This window comes from Corapipo altera, unplaced genomic scaffold (genome assembly GCF_003945725.1).
Source record: "Corapipo altera isolate COAL_440 unplaced genomic scaffold, ASM394572v1 RXGC01000115.1, whole genome shotgun sequence".
NCBI lineage: Eukaryota > Metazoa > Chordata > Aves > Passeriformes > Pipridae > Corapipo > Corapipo altera.
Window position 1 is genome coordinate 1270569 of NW_020884986.1, and position 19431 is coordinate 1289999.

The window sequence follows — 19431 nt, forward strand, 5'->3', positions numbered from 1 at the left end:
CAAAACCCAGGACTCTCTCCTTGGGAAACACTGTGAATGAATTTTAAATGGGTTTTAATTTGCTATTAAGATTCTGCAGTACTGGTTCACCCTCCTTATGGTGATTCACAGAGCCATGCAACTCCTTCTCTAGTGGTTTTCAAAGCTTTCACTGACAGAAGCGGCTTTAAAACTGATGGTATTATGTAAATAATGCCAGGGCAATACACAGCAATTCACAAAGAAGTGAATGCCATATACAATAACCAGACCCTGCATCAAAAAGTTCAAAGTTATAATTACCCTTTTATTGCAAATCATCACAGGCATGCCATGCAAAACTGAACAGCAGTATGTGTGGATTAATAGGAAATGAATGTCAGATGCCTACAGTCCATTAAGTCCTGCATATTTTACATGGGAAGAGCTTTCTCCCTAAGGACTGTCAGGTTTAACATAGTGTAATGGAGAATGAATATTTTATTTTATATATGGTTACAGAAATGCCTTCACCATTCTGTGTTCTCCATTGAATTCAGAATTACTTCTTAGGTATGGACTGATTTCAAAAGAGAGGATACTCTCCACTACCACACAGATACCCCACAACCTGATTAGCTTTTAGAAAGTGTTTCCTCCCATAATTTCAATCTGGGATTTATTCTACTGTCTTTGCCTTTAATGGCTCATAATGCCACTGCAAGGGAATCTCACCTTTTGGTCAGAACCTTCCTATTACAGGGAAATCATGAAATCATGATTGTAATTTACCTCAAACCTTTACTAATGATGAAAGCAACAATAAGAATTAGAAAGCCAAACAACAGGCAAAATATTTATAGTATTTCTGAGCTTTGCAAGTGCATGGGAGCTTCTGACAAGATTTTTAACAAAAAGGACTGTCCACTATCAAACAGTTGTTTCCTCTGCTCTCCCTCCTCTCTTCAGGGCAGAAGTTGAGACTGTAGTTGGAAAGGTGCATTCAGCATACATGAAACATGAATAAATTCGAGTTTTTCAAAATGAAGGGGCAGAGCTCGGTGAAGGGAAAGTTGCTTCTTCCCTTCAAGGAGCAGTACAGACTTCTGGGAAGAAAAGAGACTGGGATTTGGCTCGCACGTGCTCCCCTTCGGCGCTGCGGACACCAGGGATGGTGCGGTTCTTATTAAGCGTGTCTTCCTATGCTAATGACGATTCCCAAGGAGAATTTTTAATTTTATTTATTTATTTATTCATTTGGGCGCTATTGCCGCAGCTGTGCAAGAAAGAGGAAGCAGTAGTTGGGGAAAAAAACCAAAATTCCACAGGCTCTGGACACGAAAGACTAAGTTTACACAGCTCGACCCCCTTACTCCCCTCAACCCCCTCACAGCCCCCCGTCAGCGTGGGGGCGTGGCTTTGGCAGCGCCGGCCCCCGCGATTGGCCGGAAAGGGCGGGCCGGGCGGGGAGGCGGGACGGGATTGGCGGGGGCGGTGACGAGCTGCGGTTCCCTTGGCAACGGCGCGCGCGGGCCCGGCCGGCGCGTCCCGGGCCCAGGTCGGTGCTGCGGGAGCGGGGAAGGCGAAGCGGGGGCTCCCTGCCCGCTCCCACCACTGGCCCCGCCATTCCTGGCCCGAGCCTGTGCCGCCCTCCGAGAGGGGGCTGGCGGCCGCTGCCGGGGCGGCTCGGGGCCTTGGTGAGGGAGCGCGGCTCGGGGCCTTGATGAGCTGCTGGGGAGCGGGATACTTGAGGGAGGGAAGCCCGGTCCTGGCAGCTGCTGATGGTACTGACCATCCCCCCGGGTGTTGTCCCGAAATAGGTTCCCTCGCCCGGTGTGCAAGAGGCCAATCCTTACGCGCAGAGTGGAGATATTTGGCTTATTTACGGTTTATTTCCAGTTTATTTGCAGTTCTGCCAGAAAGGGGCGCCGGGCGGCAAATCCACGGCTGCTACCAAAGCTTTTCGCTCTTTATACGTTTTAGCAAACGAAGGCGTTGATGTTCTTCGGCTGCAAGGTACTCAGTTCTCTTACTAATTAGTATTCTATCTCCTCTTGGTCAGTGATTCCCTCGTTTCTCATACTAATTAGTTCATGATTAGTCTTTCTCTTCTTTTGGGTTGTCTTGGGTTTGGGAGTTGGTGGTTGTGATCTCCCCCTGCCAGAATTACCTTTTATCCAGTTGGAGCTGGTTTCAGCACAGCTGCTGAGTTGTCTTCATTAGTGTCTTCTCTTTATTAGTTTCTTCTTTATCTTGGGGGTTCTGCCAAAGGCCCTTGCACCCAGTAAATTCTGCATTTTTTGTGTCTGCTATCAGTGGTACATCCTTTTCCCCTTAGGTCTCAGGTCAGTGGAATATGTTGGGTCTTAAACCTGAACAAGGCAATTCTGACAAGTACATTTTTTTCTAACACTTGGACACCACTTAGAGCTTGTTTGTTGGCTGCTTCAGGTTAAATCTCCTTTCTTGTTGGTTAGGCTTGAAAGTGTACAAAGCTCAAACATCAAAGAACATCCTTTCTTAAGAAAATTTTTATGTATTCCACATTTTGCAACCCAGGATGTTCCCAGCTCTGGCCTGCAGCCGTGCAGGGCCCTTGCCCTGCATGTGGAGGGGGGTCTTGAAAACAAACAAAAACGAGTGGGACATAAAGGAAGTTAGGCTGAGGGAATTGCTGTAACTAATGTTGGGCTTGTTTAACCTGGTGACAACTCTATGTAGTTGTAATACAGAGAGCCACTCTATAGATTACTGCCAGTCTTGAATCAAAATGCAAAGCTCTGAAAAGGATCTGTATTTAAAAAGTTCCTGTAAACAAAGATAGTGGATTCTGTGACTTTATTAAATGCAAAGTTTTAAAATTATTTCTCTAAAAAAGTGGTTAATCATTATTTTATAATTAGCTAGTGAAGAAGTGAGACCAAAGACTTGTTATTGATGTTGGTTTTTTCCTTTTCCCCCTCCTGCTATGATTTTCTGGGGTAATTAAGCTCGCAACCTGAGTCATCCAGTGCTGCCTGTTTATTTTTTATTAAGAGAAAAAACAGCCTTTACCACTCCAGAAAATTCCTCTGGCATTAATTAAATGCTTTATTACTGAAGGCATCTCAAATATTTCAGTTGTCTGACTGCTGAAATTATTTCTGGTGGAATTCTTTCAGGGTAGGCAGGGGTTATCCCCTTTGCCAAGTGTGCTCAGCCAGGTGTTGCAAGGGCACACGTGATGGAAGCTCCTTTGCCAGGTAGCTGCAGACAGTGCCTGGGCAGCAGCAGGGGTTTGGCACCTACCAGATGTGTGGGTGAATGTTATGGTGTGTGGCTTCGTGTCTGTTGGATCTATTTCAATCAGCTTCTGTTTGTAGGGAATGAGGACTTCCTAATTTGTGCATGTCAGTATTGGCTAAACCTGTCAGAATTAGAGTTTGAATTGAATTAAAAAAGGGTACTTTGTTTACTTTTTTTTTTTTACTTAATGTACTGAACCCTGAAGTAAATAATGTAGCAGGTGCTAGAGAAGGGTGTTCCCTTCTCCACAGTAAAAAATACTGTTTTACTTTGTTGTCTGGATTATGGACTGCTGACAATTTGAGGTGAAGTGCAATAGTCCTCCTCTTTTCTGTTGTTCAGTGTGGTGGGAGGGCGGGAGGCGGTGGTGGTGCTCCTGTTGGGGCTGCCCAGCGAATCAAGGGCATTGTGTGACATGGACAGGCTATAAACAGCCAGTCTACTTTGGAATCGAGGCCTCTGGGCAGTAATCAGCTTACCCTGCCCGTGCTTAGTGTGCCACAGTGTTTGTGTATTCACTTCCCCACAGCGGCCTTTGGAAGGTGGCAGGGCTGCTCAGGACATGCCCACCTGCCCTGTGCCTGCAGAGCTTTGCCAACAGCCATTTCCTGCTCTGATTCCCTGAACAACAGGTGATCCCTGTGCATCCGAGCCACAGCCATGGGACTGTTTGACAAGCTGGCGGGATGGCTTGGGCTGAAGAAGAAGGAGGTTCATGTTCTGTGCCTTGGCCTGGACAACAGCGGCAAAACGACCATCATAAATAAACTGAAACCCTCAAATGTGAGTAGCCTCCTCAGTTCACTGCTGATGTGTGTTTGAAACTGGGCTTGCGTGCTCTTAGACTAGATGTGACCGCAGAAAAGAAAATTAAAAATCACTTTTTGATTTAGTGCGGTGGAAGAAATACATTTTAAGAGTTTCCAACTAAAAGTAAGGGTGAGCATCCACATGGACATTGTGGAAACTTTTCCCAAAAAAGTCACTGTTAATGTGCCACATATTTTTTAATAAAGAAGGGTTTATGATGACTGAAATCAGGATGTGAAATAATTTTCTTAAGTCACTTAAATAATTGCTACAGGATTGCAGTGATGTGGAACATTTGCAATACGTTAGAAGTGATGTCAAATGTTTACAATTAATACAATTAATAATAACTTGTCTACCTTTATCACGCTTATTTTAGTCTCTACCTGAAAAATAGTAAATAAATACTAAACAAGAAATAATAAAATAGGAAATAATACAAAGATGCACATTTAAGGAGAACTTCACTAATTTTAAAGCAAAATTATTTTCAAAATAAGTAGCACTAATTCTTGCAATTCATTCATCCAGTGAAAAGTGTTTCAGGCCCCTAGGATGGCATAGTGTTCTGAGCAAAAATGAAAGTAGGGGGACCTTGTTTCCTTGTAAGTTTATGGAATATAAATAGATGAATTTTGGTAGGCATGTTCAAAGCCAAAGGCTTGTGCATCTTGGTTTATTTTCACTTATTATTTTATGTGCATCTGGGAAACTGTGATTTTGCTGTTTACATCAGGACACAGATATTTTCCTTTTTTTTTTTTTTAATTTTTGTTTAACTTTTCTTGAAGAGAAACACTGGACATTGTTTAAAAAAACATGACACAGTGAAGAGTCTGCTACTCTTCCATTCCTGGCAATTATTCTTCCACTGAAAATTGAATAGATTTATAAACAAAGACTATAAACTACTTGCTGTCTGCTGCCAGTTGTTTTGGGGAAATGCTACAATTTATACCAGGCAAATTGCATATTTATGTAATGTTTGAGACCTTTATCATAGTGGGTTGTTGTGTCATGCCTTCAGCAGTAATGGATTCCTAACTAGAGTTCAACACAGACTTCAAGATTGATCTCAATAATAGGCATTAGAGAAGATCTAATTATGCAAGGGAATTTTGCAAGTAGAATAAATACAATTTGTTTGCTTGACTGTAAATCGAATAATGAGAATTTACTTCTAAATGCTTTCATTTAACGTGTTGCTTTAGGAGGGTGGCTTTGCATACAACCTGTATGAGTCCTGCCTTTGCAAGACATGGCAGAACCTTTAGATCAGACTTGATAAAATTCTTTATATTTAGTAATTTCAATGGGTGGGTGATTCTGAGCCCTGGATCAACCCAGCCTTCTTAAGAAGAACTGCTGCTTTCCCCCAGGAGCAATGTATTATGTGTCTGGCAAACACAAGTGTTTCTCCATTTGCTTCCAGTGATTTCTTCTGGTCCTGATAAATACCTTTGAAACCAATGTTGAAGAAATAACAGCCACTGTGCACAAGTTCTCCCCTGGTGACAGGAGCTGTTGACTGCACTGTTTATGGTGGTGGGGTTGCCATTTTCCCAGGGAAGCCGCAGGTGGATAAGCCGAGCTTCCTTCACTTGAATGCAAGGGGTCAACTGCTTATAGCCAGTGGTTTTAATAAGGGGCTCTAGAAGGTCTATAAAAGGATTGCATCTCACTTTCTCAGACAGCTCTGTGATCTAAGGGATGTGACCTTTGTTCCTGCTCAATATCGATGCTTCTTAAAGGAGCTGTTCTTTTCTCCCAACTTAGCTGAGAGGTTCCTTGGCCAGCTCAGTAGTAAACCTGTTTATCAGATGTATCTATTAATAATGCTTTAGGTCACTGCCCATCCCTCTGTGGTAAATCCTGATTTCTTCCAGTGGCATTATGATTTGGGTAGAACCATGATCAGGTCAGTGAGTAATGTCTGCTGTGTCATTCCCAAGGTCAGATAGACTCCTCCAGCATTGAGAAGCTCTCAATCTGGCCAACCTAATATCTTGATAGGCATGTACCCTCCTTTAGCTAATAGGCTTGGGGTATTGTGCTGACTTGTTTGGGTTCACATTGTGATTTCCAAAGTTCACAAACTCTGACCTGAGTCATAACCTCCAAGCTGTTGTCTTCCATCTTAACCTCTCTCCGGTTTATTTCCTAAGTAATAGCCACACATACACGTACAGCTAGACTGAAGGGTGGAATCTCACCCTCAAGGCTAAAATGTCTTCAGTGCTGTTGTCCAGTAGTGTTCACTGTATTTCCTAGAAAATACAAAATCTTGGGTTTGAATTACTGTATTTTTCTGAGAACTTTTTAAATATAAAGTATCTGGATTTGTAGAATTTTTTTTCTATTGTACAGTTTGGGTAAAAATAGATCTGTAATGTATTCATGTTTCAAATACATTTCAATATTTACATTTTCTAACTCACCTGTAAAATTTGGACTTTCTTTCCCTTAAAGGCTCAAACTCAGGACATCGTCCCAACAATAGGATTCAGTATAGAGAAATTCAAGACTTCAAGGTAGTACTTTCTTTCCTTTCTCTCCACTTAGCAGTAGTGATTATTATACAACAGTTGGACTTAATTAGCTCTTTTAGTGGGCTATAACTTGATTAGAACATGCTGAAATGTTGTAGTACCCACGAATTCTAATCATGATCTTGGACTGAGTGTGTTAGAATATATTGTGTGTTTTGTGCTGCTATAAAACTAGGTACATGTATAAATATTTTTAAATGGAAGAAGTTTTTAGTTTTTTGCAATAGTGTGTATAAGCATCTGATTCCTGTCTGTTAAGAATTCCCAAATAGGGCACTGTTCCAGACTTGAGAAGAGACAGTAGCTTAGGGGGTGGTCTGTATTCCACTCTCAATCTGATAACCTGTGTTAAGGACTCTCACTGGAATTACTCTGAACAGAGTGCAGTGTAATCCCATTAAATGGAAAATTAAATGATGGCTACAGCATTAGCCATGTAAAGATGGCAGGAGCAAAGGCCAGGGAACAGAGGAAGAAGTCATTAGTTAAATGAAGACTAAGATAAGGAATGTCATGACAAAGAGATTTCAAGGAGGGAACATAATTTTGTTCTTGTGTAACCTTCTCTGAATATTTTTAATATGTGCAGTTAGTCTTCAAACCAGGCAGCCTCACTGGGTGAAAGATCTGCAAGAAAATTGTTTATTCCTTGAGCTCAGGTGTGGGACCCATAGGTTTCACATTTCTGTAGGAGCCTCAGCAACTGTGTTCTGTTTCAGCAAAACACATCACACAGGTTTGGGATTTGGCTGTCTGAGAATAAATTGACTTAAATTGCTTTCCTTTATTCTGATCCTGTGGTGGGAGAGATGATGACCTGTAAACACACTGTGTAGAATGATACTTTATTTAAAAAAAGCCAAAACAAACCTAAAAAAAAAACCCCCTAAACCCCTGACAAACCCACAGCTCTCGAATCAGCTGATGCCTGGATGTAGAGCTGAAAGGATGTGTCAGATATGCAAAGACTGCTCTTTGTATCTTGGTCATCTGAGCTTACCTGTTATTACCAGAATGTGGGTTTGGTTGGGTTTTTTTCCGAAGGTGGATGGGGTTTTTTTTAATCCTTTTATTTTGCATACATTTGTGCCTCTCTAGGGACACAATTTGAGACAGGCTGTGGATTTTAAGTCGTGGTTCATCTGAATTTCATTTATTCATTATAAACAGTATTTGATATGATAGAAACAGAGACTGAATGGGAGCTTATTTTGTGCTTCATGTAACTTTAAATAATTGGCTCAGTTCTTTTATTCAGATAATAAAGAAACACATTTTCCATTGTGAAATGTTTCTATAATAATACTGCAAAACTGAATAGGATCATTTGAAGGCAGAGAGCTTAAGCAGAGTTCCTTTGGGAATTTTTCTCAGTTGATTAGGATTCAAGTTGATCTGGCTTTTTTCTGTGAGGGTAGCAAAGAAAATAGTTTGGGTGTGGGTTTTGTTCTTTATTTCTGTGCCTCATGCACTTCTTTCCTTTGCAGTTTGTCTTTCACAGTGTTTGATATGTCAGGTCAAGGGAAATACAGAGACCTCTGGGAACATTACTACAAGTAAGCCCATCATTTATTTTAAAGCACTGCTGTTCATAGTAACTGTTGTGTGTGTTATTTAAACAGAAGTATGACCATATCTAGTGCTTAGAAATGATTCAGAGAAGACTTATACCTGGTGTTTGACAGAAGGTCATTCTGGATAAATACAACTTTTCTTTCTGTTCTTAAGACATCACAGTTTTTCTCTGCTGTTATTCAGTATGCTTTTGGGGACATCTTGTTGGCTTCAAGACTGGGGGAGCATACTGGGGATGGGATTTAAATGTTGAAACCTGAAAACCAATCCTGGGAGAAAGCTCAAGATGAGTTAGGTTTCCAGCTTTTCAGTTTTCCTCTAGGTAGGCGACTTAAAACCTAAAAGATACTGGCTGATGGGTGAGATTTTTAGAGGTGAGGGAAAATTAACCTCAGAGAAAAAGGCACATGTACCTCAGAACCTGAACAAACATTCGTACATGTTATTTATTGAGCAGGATATTCACTGTACTACATAACACTGTGGTATTGCCTTACTGGTAATAGAAACAGAAAATGGTGTATTTTCTGTTTTTCTAGCTTCTCATGAAACTTGAATCTTTACTTATGTTGTCTCACTGCTATTACTTGATCCTAATCTAAATAAGGTGAACAGTAGTAAACCACACAAAAGTAGCTTGGAGAAAAATAGAATGGAGAAATTCTGAAGATTATAATATTAATTAAATATTAATATTTAATGTGATAGAACTTAAAGTATTTTTTAATTGCCTCTTCCTCCTGTGCAAAATATGTTAGCAATTTGAAAACGTGTGGCTAGGAGATCTTCATTGTTCAGGGGTGTGAGATGTATGTCTCCCAAATCTTTTGCATTTCAGTAACTGGTGCCTTTAGGCTACTCTCAAAATGCAAGCAGAGTGCTTCATAAGCAAATAATTCTGTGATTGCTGTATTTAATACAGTAACTTATCCCTTGTGTGGCAAAAATGGCTTTTTCATCTCAACAGTAAAGGAGTTTTTTAGGTTCTGCTGACAGTGAAACGTGCACTTGTATCCACCTCTATTCCTGATTCAGTGCAATAGGCACATATTTAAGATTATCTTCTAAGAATAATATTAAAATAATGTTTACATTTTTATTAATAAAATAATAATAATATAATTATGTGCTGTTCAGTTTGTAAAGTTAAGCAAGATTTAATTTTCTAAGAATTGCAAAATGGAAATCTAATCTGATCAAGTGTCAAAGTAATTGCCTTGGGGTACTTGAAGTTTGCACTTCTCTTTGGCTTGAAACTGTACTCTGGGACATCCTCTAAGTACACTTATCTTAAATATACATACAGTCACGTTGTATCCTTATTACTTTGTGAAGTTATTTTTTGGTAGTAAATACATTGTACTTCTCTTGACTCCTTTAGAAAAAATACTCTATGGTCATAAAAATTACTTAGGCATTTTCAACTAATATAGGAAAGCTTTATTTACTTTTAAAGTTCTTCTCTACACCAGAAAAGAATAGGCCTTTTCATGCAATCTTAGGCTGGTCAAATTATTTCTGCTTTTCAGTAGGTCTGGGGCTGTTTCTTATCAAAATACGAAGGTAGGTGGTGCTGGAGGGTAAGGAATGTACCATGATGGCCTCTCAGAGAAGTGTAAAATGAAACAAGAGTGACTATTACATTAAAATTTTAAATAAATTTATTTCTGTGAGTGTTTATAACTGATCCGGTGAATTATGAGTTGGTGAGACTTTATTTGGTTTTCAAAATAAGTTTCAATAAGTGGAACATCAGTATCATAAAATATCGGTAATATGCTGAAATAATGAGCTGAATAGTTGTATACAGTTGTCACTGTGGTCATACTGCCAGCAAAATGTTTTAATAGTTTGAAATAGTTGAGAGTTTTTTACCTGTTATTCAAAACAAAGCAAGATCCTGTTTATGCAGACTTCAGTAAAAGTTAAAATGACCTGCATATGCCCAATTGTAAACAGCTGTGGACACAGGTTTTTTTCTAGAATGGTAATTGACCTTTATCTAAATTAACTTTAGTGTAGGAAATAAAGAATTTCTGTAAAAATCTGTCTTTGTCTGTTTTCTTTGTCTGCCTGACCATACTGTTAAAATAGCAGTTGGTTACATTTTCAGAGCTCATTTTTCAGCCTCAGGAGTAAAATCAAGCTTTTCTAAAAGGTCTTTGTCAACTGAAGCTTGTATGAGTCACTCAGATAACAACCTCATGTCTCAAAAAATGATGCATGTTACCAAAAGATTGAATTTCAGAAATAAGGCTCGATATAAATGTTAATGGTAAATAACAATGACAAAAATTTAGAGGAAAAATCAGTTTGTTTGGACTTTTTCTGGTGTTTCTTCTGAAGCCTTTTCTTATTCACAGTTTAAAAGAACCTATAATTTGCCTCTTTGCTCTTTTTATGTTATGCAGAGAAGGCCAAGCCATTATTTTTGTCATTGATAGCAGTGACAAATTAAGAATGGTTGTGGCCAAAGAAGAACTTGACACCCTTCTGAATCATCCAGGTGAGGAGGCTTTTTTCCCCTTCTGTGTCCATATTTGTTGTTGTCTTAAGAAAACCCCTTATCTGACACATTTTGTATTCTGAGTACTTTGCAAATACTTTAGCCATTCATGAATACTAGAATAATAATAGCCTTCGGTTTTGTTGTCTGCACTGAGTTGGATTAGTCTCTTATTAATCAGTATTGATCAGAAGTTGTATTGTTTTGAGGAAGATTAGGACCTGTTGGAAGCTGGACAGCCTTTGTGTGATGACCAACACATACAAAAATATCTCCCTGTCTGTTTTTTCCATGAAGACAGCCAATTCCTTTAATGTAATGCTTAACTTCTTTTTTCATCTTCGCTATATTTTTTTATGCTTTAGACAGAAATAAGAAGGGATAATTGTATCAATCAATTACTTATAAAAGGATACATGGGATGGAAGAGGATATGAGATGACAGATGATGAGGAGCTTGGTTTTAAGAGTTTGCTTTGGTTTTTTACATGAGACTACATCTTATTAAGTTATGAGATTGGCCAATTCTTCACCTTTCCACATAGCCAACAATACTCTAATATTTTTGTAAGCAATATGCAGTTTTTGCTTCCAGCACTTTAGGTAGTTGCTTCGCCTAACCAGATGATAAAACTACATGTAGGAATTTTAAATGTCAAATAATCCTGGAATTCCTTATTTGTAGAGCCTTAACTTGTGGGGTTACCATGCTGAAAGTAAGAAAGGAGAAGCTGACTTGAATTTCTAACCAAGAAAAGTAGTATTTGATAGGGACAATTATGTTACCATGACTTTATTTTCCATGAATACAGTATACTAGTTCATCAGCAAAGATGCTGGAGTTGACTGGGCCTCCTTAATTTCACATTCAAATGTGAAATGCAGGCACTAACAAGACAATGTTGCAAAAGTCAAAGGGGAGGATGAGATGAACCAAACACTCCAGATGTTCCAAAGCAGGAATTACCCCTGGCAGTAAAGGTGATTCTGTGGGTGAAATGGAACTGCTTAGGACCAAGGGTGAGAGGTAAAGGGTTACTGGTTTACTAGAGGGCAAAAGAAGGCAAATGGCATTAATAGGTCATTAATGCTGACAGCAGGTCAGTCCTGCTCAGTTGTTTATGAATTTGTGTCTTCTAGTTACAAAATACCACGGCTGTGGCCATCTGGGATGTTCCCTAGAACCAGGAAAGGACAGTTGTGTTTTTCTGCCTTGGAGTATCTCAGCTCAAGTACAGCAACAGTGTTGCTGCCTTATCAGATTTTGATATAGCACAACTAAAAGAATCAAGGAACTTGGAGTTCCTCTAATAGTAATGTTTAATAAAAGTAGCTGTTAGCTGAATCAATATATAAGTGGTTCACTCTAGCAATATTTGTATTTGTATTGCTGTTGTGCCTTTCTTCCTGCGTACCCTACTTTCTCCCCATCGATGCTTCTGTCTTTATGATCTTCCTGGAGTGGTTTAAATGTATGTGTTTCCTTAAGTCTGAAATGGAATTGAGTCAATTCCTGTCTCTGAAAATCTTAGCAATCCCTCAGGAAAGCAGTTCCCTGTCTTTTTGCCAGACTTTTCCTGAGGTTGTCAGGTGAAAGGGAATGTGTGCTGTGAAGCATTAATGGGGTTAGAAGTTGTACTAGATGGGACTGTTTTGTGAATCTATGAATTATTTTTCCTTACATAAATGGACAGTACACTCTACAAATAACTGCTTGTTCAATGATCACTGTATCATATTATTCTTCAGCACTTTGAAAGGTGGTAGTCTGTAGATTACTTGTTTTAGATACTGACTCTTGGGTCACTTGACCTCCAGCACATGCTTCTAAAATAAGCTGAAATTCTTGTAAATGTGAAATTCTTTGTATAAAATTACACATCAGTGTCTGGCATATTTTTAATGTGTTAATTCACAATTACTTGCAACTAGACCATGTTAGCTTTCCATTAGTAACTGTGAAAAGTGTGTGAGGAAAATACTGCACATTAGGAAATAATGTAAATTGCTGTGACCACCACTTTATTTAGCAAATATCTTTGATTGTACATTTGTGAGTGCGTGGGCAGGTTGTGCCCCTTTTTAACTGCTTTTAAAAAAACAGTGAAAATTCCTTGTTTAACTTGTCTCTTTGCATATGTGACGTCAGGTAATTTTTGTGGTTTTAATTTACCCATAACCTGCAGCCTGTGGATAACAGGGTTCGTTTACTTATATTGTAAATTAATCTCGGAATTTCAGTTGGGAGACACAAAAGCTGTTCAACTATGGAATCAAAACAGGGATTTAATGATACTCTGGGCTTGTATTTTGAGGCCTTTGATTTGTGTTAATAGATACCAGAGGAAAAAAAGAGCTCCAGGGAGGGTAAATAGTTTGTGAAAATCATCAGCATTTTGATCAGCACTTACAATCTCTGAATGAATGTGGGTAGGTAGTGTTATCTCCACTGATTCTGTGGAAAGGTTTAGTAGGGAGTTTGAAAAGAACATAATTAGGAAGGTTCAAACCACCTCAGCCCCCACAGTTTGTTGGGCTTTTGGGTTTTTTTATCATCCCCTTCCCCATCAGCAGGTGCAGCTGGCTTACGTTTGAAGTTTTAAAATAAATCGTTGGCTTGTTTCCTGTGTGAAATACCTTTTTTTTTTTTTTTACTATTTAAAAAAAGCCTATGTAGCAGTTTTCTTCAGTAGGGAGATGGGGATGATGTGTGTTTTAAGTTCTTTTCCTGTCAAGGGTTGACAGACTCAAATATAGATTTTTTTTTTCTAACCCTGTAAATAATTTTCTGTATAAATAATATGAAAAAAATCTTAGTTAGTCTTGGTGCTGGTAATTTTTTGGCAGTTTTACGTCTCTAAGTTTGAAGACAGTATATTTTGTTTCCTTCCAGTGACTCTAGTCTTTTGGGGTGATCAGTGAGGTTTAAGCTTGTCTGTGTGTAAGTACCCCAGAAAATGCCAGTGTGTGTGGTTTGGTCTGTAGTTCTCACTGCTAGCTGAGAGGAGCTTCTGGAAAAAAAGCGCTTCAAGGGAAGGTAGGATAAAGGATGTCCAGACACGTGGATTTTTTTCCAATTTTATAAATTCTGTGAAGTCATGGATGCACTCCAGGATACTAAAGGATACTTCAGACTACCCTTATGCAACTATCGTTGTGATGTTATGGATGAACACGAATCATTTTTCTGTCATTTTTTACATCCAGTCCTCTCTAAGCAGAGATGTGCAGTATTTGTAGGCAGTTGTTTCATCTCCTGTTCCTCAACTTCACCAGCAGTTCATACCCACAGCTTAAAGTGTGGGTATAAGGTAGGGGGAGAGGGGGTGCAAGATTCCAAAGCCTGCCAGAGAGTTTGTGAGCATTCTTGAAGCATGCACCAGAGGCCATGTGACCCAACAGTGTGCTCCTGGGTAGGATACAGCCTTCAGAGAATTGCAGTTACAGGTGAGCAAAATACCTTGCTGTATTGTCTGTAGCTTATCACATGTAGAGATTAATAAGTGTTTCACAATGTCATGATAGTTTATTTCTGCTCATGCCCAGATATCAAGCACCGTCGACTGCCTATTCTCTTCTTTGCTAACAAGATGGACCTCAGGGATGCAGTGTCATCTGTGAAAGTATCTCAATTACTGTCACTAGAAAACATCAAAGACAAGCCCTGGCATATCTGGTAAATCCCTCTTTTTCTACCCTTTTATTGGTATTACTTTGTGCATTCATATTTTAGCTCTGTCATGACACTCATTACTATATAACATAAATTAAATCAAGCAGGTAAAAGACTCTGCTGCCACATGTGGAACAGTAGTAATATTAAAACACTTACTATGAAACTTGCTTTAAATGCATAGTGCATTCATGTAGACTGTGCCTTAAAACTTTTCACAGTAGAACTGTTACCCAAATAATGAAATGGAGGACTTCTGGTGAAATCAGAAAGCAGTGTTCTTATCAGAAGAATAGCTGCCATTATTTTTTGCTGGGAAATTGAGCAGAATTGTTATCAGAATGCTGCTGCTAGTTTGACTTGCAGCTTTCAGAATATCAACGATAAAAAAAAAAATCTGGAGTTTTTTTGCACTCTGCAGATGCTTTAGTAAACTACTGTTGAAAGGCCATCTAATAAACTGTTCTCATCTGAATTCAGAGGGACACTGTATTTTTGTACTCTCATGTTTAAGATTTTTAGTTGTAGGAGCTAGTGTCTTTTCTTTCTGAAGGATGTAAGCTTTCATATAAATAGAAGGACTTTGTGCTAGTCTTCACAAGGAAAAACTCTCCTTTTATCAGAAGTGTTTTATAGAAGTTAGTTTTTTGCCTTATTGCAGTACCCAGATATTATAAATAAAAGTGAAATCAGCAGCTAAATGCTGCTGAAAACTACAGTTCTCATTTTAGGCTCTTTATTATTTAACTCGATTACCTGGACATTGTTTTGGGGTCAGTGCTTTTTGTCTCAGAAATCACACTGATGAATTCCCAAGTTTCTTGGAAGAACAGTAACAGTCCAGATTCACTGCTCTGCTGGTTTGCATGAGCTGCAGGATGAGGGCCATTTAAAGAGTTATCTCCCAGTGATTCAAAAGGTAGATTTACACTGTTCTCAGTGTAAATTAATAGTTTTATATATTAACAGACACTCCAAGGGCTGCTGTTACAGTGAAGTGTGTACACTCTATACTCCCTCCCTCCAGTACTGCAGCATTCTCACTCTGTGATGGAACCTTGTGGGAGGACAGTTGGACTTGATCATCCTAAAGGTCTTTTCCAACCGAAATGATTCTGTGATTCAGTGTTGCTCTTGTAGGTAGTAAACATCTTTTTTATAACATCACTTGAGGCAGGAGTTATCTAAGTAGAGGTGTTCTAGGAATTATTCCTCCACCTTGAAACGGGAATTAAAATAAATCGCATCACGAAAAGGTGTTTCTCTGTGGGGAAGGTACCTATATCATTTAAGAAGCAGTCTTCTCCATGTGAAGAAAACTTAAGTAAACTGTACTTGATTCTGCTTTGCAATTCTGTAAATTATAAGTATAGGGATGGCTCAACTAAAACTGGTATTTTTACAATGCTTTTGTTATTTGATTTGTTTCTTTCAGTGCCAGTGATGCTCTTAAAGGAGAAGGATTACAAGAAGGTGTGGATTGGCTCCAAGGTATATCATACATAATTCTCTTGCTCTACTTTCATTCTGTTAAACTTTTTCATTTTGTAAGGTTTTTTCTTTATTATTTCCTTTGTTTTCTTTCTGTCCAATTCTGCTGTCAGATCAAATTACACAGTGAGTACTAATGCTCTATCTCATATTTGCCTTTCATTTACCTCCTTAATGTACACAAAAGATCATGTCTGCTTCCCTGACAAAAATGTGTATTATGAAACATTAATGCACACTCCTGCAAACAGTGTAACACTTTAAATTAAAAAATACCAGCTCCCACACTTCAATTTATTATTGTGGTAGTTGAGTTTGTTCTTTAATTTATTCTTACTGTCCTGTCCTGGTTTTACATAACTTAATGTTATGTATCAGGAAATGGTGAATAAGCAGACTAGAAAAATAAGCCAAGTACACAAACAAATACACTAGTTTTGCTTACTCAACTTCAGTTCTTTAATCTAGAGCCAAAGTAAGAACAGCTTACCTTATAACCCTCATAACACATGCAGACACTCATAACTACATGGAAAATATGAGATCCAGCTTAGATGATGTGTGACACACAGCTTCTTTAATTACATTATGGATGATGTATATCCTTCTGTTGTATGTTGGTCAGGATCTGGTCTCTTTTGTCCTCCTGTGTACTGCTGAATGTATAGATTAGCCAAGTGTGGCCTTGTTTGGGTAGACTCCTCCTAATTTTAGCTCCGTGGTTTGCGTTGTCTGTGCTGTGAGTGCATTGGGATCCCCTGAACCTGCCGTGCCGGGTGTGCTGTGCTGCAGCGGCCACGGGGTGTCAGCGCTGTTCCAGGGACAAAGCCATTCCACTCCCAAATCCAGCTGGATAGTAGCCTTGTCCCCGGTTTAATTTATCTTCTTTGCTCTGCGGACACCAGATTGTCTTTTCTACTCAATCCTCACCGCTGAATAGAGAGAGATGGTTTATTTTGCTGTGCTGTTAGAGACTACAAAAACATTTGGTCATGTTTTCAGAGGGAGGGATCCTCGCCAAAAATAGTCTTTGCAAGGAGATTTACTGCCCCATGGGAGAACAGTGATGTGTCCTCCACCAGCTAAAAGACTTCTGTGGCGGGGAAGTGATGTCTCTTCCACCAGCTAAAAGAATTCTGTGGTGGGGAGCCAGGATCTTAACACTGAGCTTCCTTCACTGCTTTGTCCATTTATCATAGAGGTAGATTCCAAGTCATGTACTTTTTCCTAATTTCAAGTATAGTTCTGGTTTAGTAACGTCTTCCTGTGATTTTTCAGAGTCTCTGCTTATCTCTGAGGAACCTTTTAAGTTTCAATCCAAATTTTGAGTTGATGGTTTTGTAGCTTCAAGCTGCTTTAAACGGATCTCAAATGCTTGTCTTAATATTTTTCTGACAAAATATTTGTGTATGTAGATTTTTAAGCACACCAAGCAGATGCTTCTGCTGTCACTCACATAGCTCTTCATAGCTATTCACTTCTCATGGATTGTTAAACTTCTTAATTTTGTAAGCTGAAATTCTTCACGGATTTATCTAAAAATTTCCTTTAGCTCACTGGTTCATTGTCCCCAGAAGCTTAAGAGGGTTTAAACAGTACTGGTACCTAAGCACGTGCAGTTTGCAAGTCATACTTTTAATGGGTGAAGGCTTTGATATTTCAAGAACAAATTTTTACTCTGATTCTCCTCATTGCTAGAGCACTAGATGGGAATATTTGGAACAACTCTTTGTTTAGAGTAGTCCCTAAATCACAGCCATAAAGTTGAGTGGAGGAAATGACACCTGGTGAATGAATGCAGAGTTCTCCTGTCAGCAGCAGTGCTTTCCTTAGGTACCCTTTGCAGTCCCATTACAGGGAGCTCAGAGTTGGGGTGACAGGGACAGGAAGTTTTGCCTTTCTTTTTTTTTTCCTAATGAGGCCTGAGTTTGCTATTTCCCTGTTTTGTAACAACCCATCAGCAGTAGGGTAAAACAAACCTGTTTCACAGCAGTCTAAACCCAGGTCCCATTCCCTCTCAGTGGGGGAAATTGTGCTGAGTTCCACATTTTGCAGTGGGCATACAGAACATTTATGCTAACTAAGGAGACATTTGAAGTGAGATATTTGCTGAGAGCAAAGAAGTTTTCATGGGAGTTATTCAAAAGCAAACTTTAAATATTTTGCTGTTCACGTTCAGTTATGTGGACACTGATGTGTGTACACAGAGTTGAAATGCACGCTTCATAAAATAAACTTTGAGGCCTTATTCTTGTCAAAGTTACCTTATAAACCCAAAGAAGATAAAAATTGAATTAGGTGAAAGAATCTTCCTGTTTAATTAGCAACATTTGGGGAAAACAGCTTGGCTGTGCAGGAATTTCAGAAGTGGATGGGAGAGCATGTTGAAAAGAACTCTGTCCCTCATTCTTGTAACTACACCAAAATATCTCTTGGTTATGTTTTCAAGAAAACGAAATACAGCAAGAGTTTATCTTGTGTTAAGACTGGCTATTTCTTTTTATTAACAGATCAGATGCAAGCAATGAAGACATGAGAGATAAATAAAAGATTTGTGGCGTTCTTTTGCACCCTTTTTCAGTAGGTGTACAAGTTCCTTGAAAAGGAAGAACGATTTAAAAAGATGAACAGATCAGCTAAAAGATACTGTATTGGCTCGTTTCAATTTAGTACCTCTTCCAGGAAAACTGAATGTAGGCAATATAGCACCTCAGGTATGCACACTAACAAATTAAATTGAATCTTGTGACTGGAGAGTGTATTTATAAAAAAAAAAAAAGATTTGTGTTAATAATAAACATCTGCATTCATTTGAGTTTTAGGGGATAATTAGCCATCAGGAAATGCCCCTCTGTTTTTTGGGGGGACACCTTCTGAGGAAATGGGAATATTTATTTTCTTGAGAAAGAATAATCAGCACCTCCTGAAATAAAGCAGCATGAGATACCTTCTGATTTATGTGCCCATTTTTAGGTATTTCTGCAAACTTTTTTAATTTAAAGTTTGACATTAGCTTTTTAGTAACCATCTATAATAGGCTTCTAGAAGAATATTTTGATTAAAGATACAAATATCCAGTGTATTTGTTACAGATGATTGCAGATGTTTTTAAGGAATAGCTTTTAATGAAGTGTTATGAATTGTTTTTGTGATATGCCATGATTATATTTGCATTCTCATCAATAAAACTTCAAATGTACAACATGACACTGTTGGGTTTCTTAATCTAAATATGCTCTTGGATGGTCTTTATGTCTTAAGACATGTTGGTTTTTCTGTTAGTTTCATTTGGAATTTGTTTATCCATTTTCCAGTGGATATAGCATTGTATACTGTAATAAAATGGTATCTCTGTTGCCAAGCTTTTTTAATTAATTGCATGTATTTTTTACACTTCCTAATAAACTGGGCTGCTCTTCCAGATATTTAAGGAGCATATGATTCACGGAATCACAGAATGGGTCAGGTTGGGAGGGACCACAGTGAGTCCTCTGGTCCAGCCTCCCTGCTTGAGCAGGGTCATCCCAGAGCACATGGCACAGGATTGTGTCCACAAGGTTCTGGAATATCTCCAGGGAGGGAGA

General features: G+C 38.8%; 1 protein-coding gene across 3 annotated transcripts; it reads left to right on the top strand.

Moving 5' to 3' along the window:
• Positions 1-1459: 1459 nt before the first annotated feature.
• ARL6 (ADP ribosylation factor like GTPase 6) lies at positions 1460-19222 on the top strand. 3 transcript variants are annotated; one of them, XM_027666155.1, is made up of 9 exons: positions 1460-1516; positions 1858-1974; positions 3876-4026; positions 6523-6584; positions 8090-8158; positions 10589-10683; positions 14230-14359; positions 15792-15847; positions 18358-19222. In XM_027666155.1, the coding sequence occupies exons 3-9, from the start codon at positions 3904-3906 to the stop codon at positions 18381-18383; spliced, it is 561 nt and encodes a 186-aa protein (XP_027521956.1). In that variant the 5' UTR covers positions 1460-1516; positions 1858-1974; positions 3876-3903; the 3' UTR covers positions 18384-19222. The 3 variants fall into 3 exon arrangements, with proteins under 3 accessions (XP_027521956.1, XP_027521959.1, XP_027521958.1); XM_027666158.1 differs by having other exon boundaries at positions 1499-1516; positions 1942-1974; XM_027666157.1 differs by lacking the exon at positions 1460-1516 and adding an exon at positions 1604-1655.
• The last annotated feature ends 209 nt before the right edge of the window (positions 19223-19431 follow it).

Coding starts and splice junctions, on each gene's coding strand:
- ARL6 (XM_027666155.1), top strand. CDS start 3,904: ATGGGACTGTTTGACAAGCTGGCGGGATGGCTTGGGCTGAAGAAGAAG. Junction 10,684..14,229: donor CACCCTTCTGAATCATCCAG/GTGAGGAGGCTT, acceptor GCTCATGCCCAG/ATATCAAGCACCGTCGACTG. Junction 15,848..18,357: donor AGGTGTGGATTGGCTCCAAG/GTATATCATACA, acceptor TTTTATTAACAG/ATCAGATGCAAGCAATGAAG.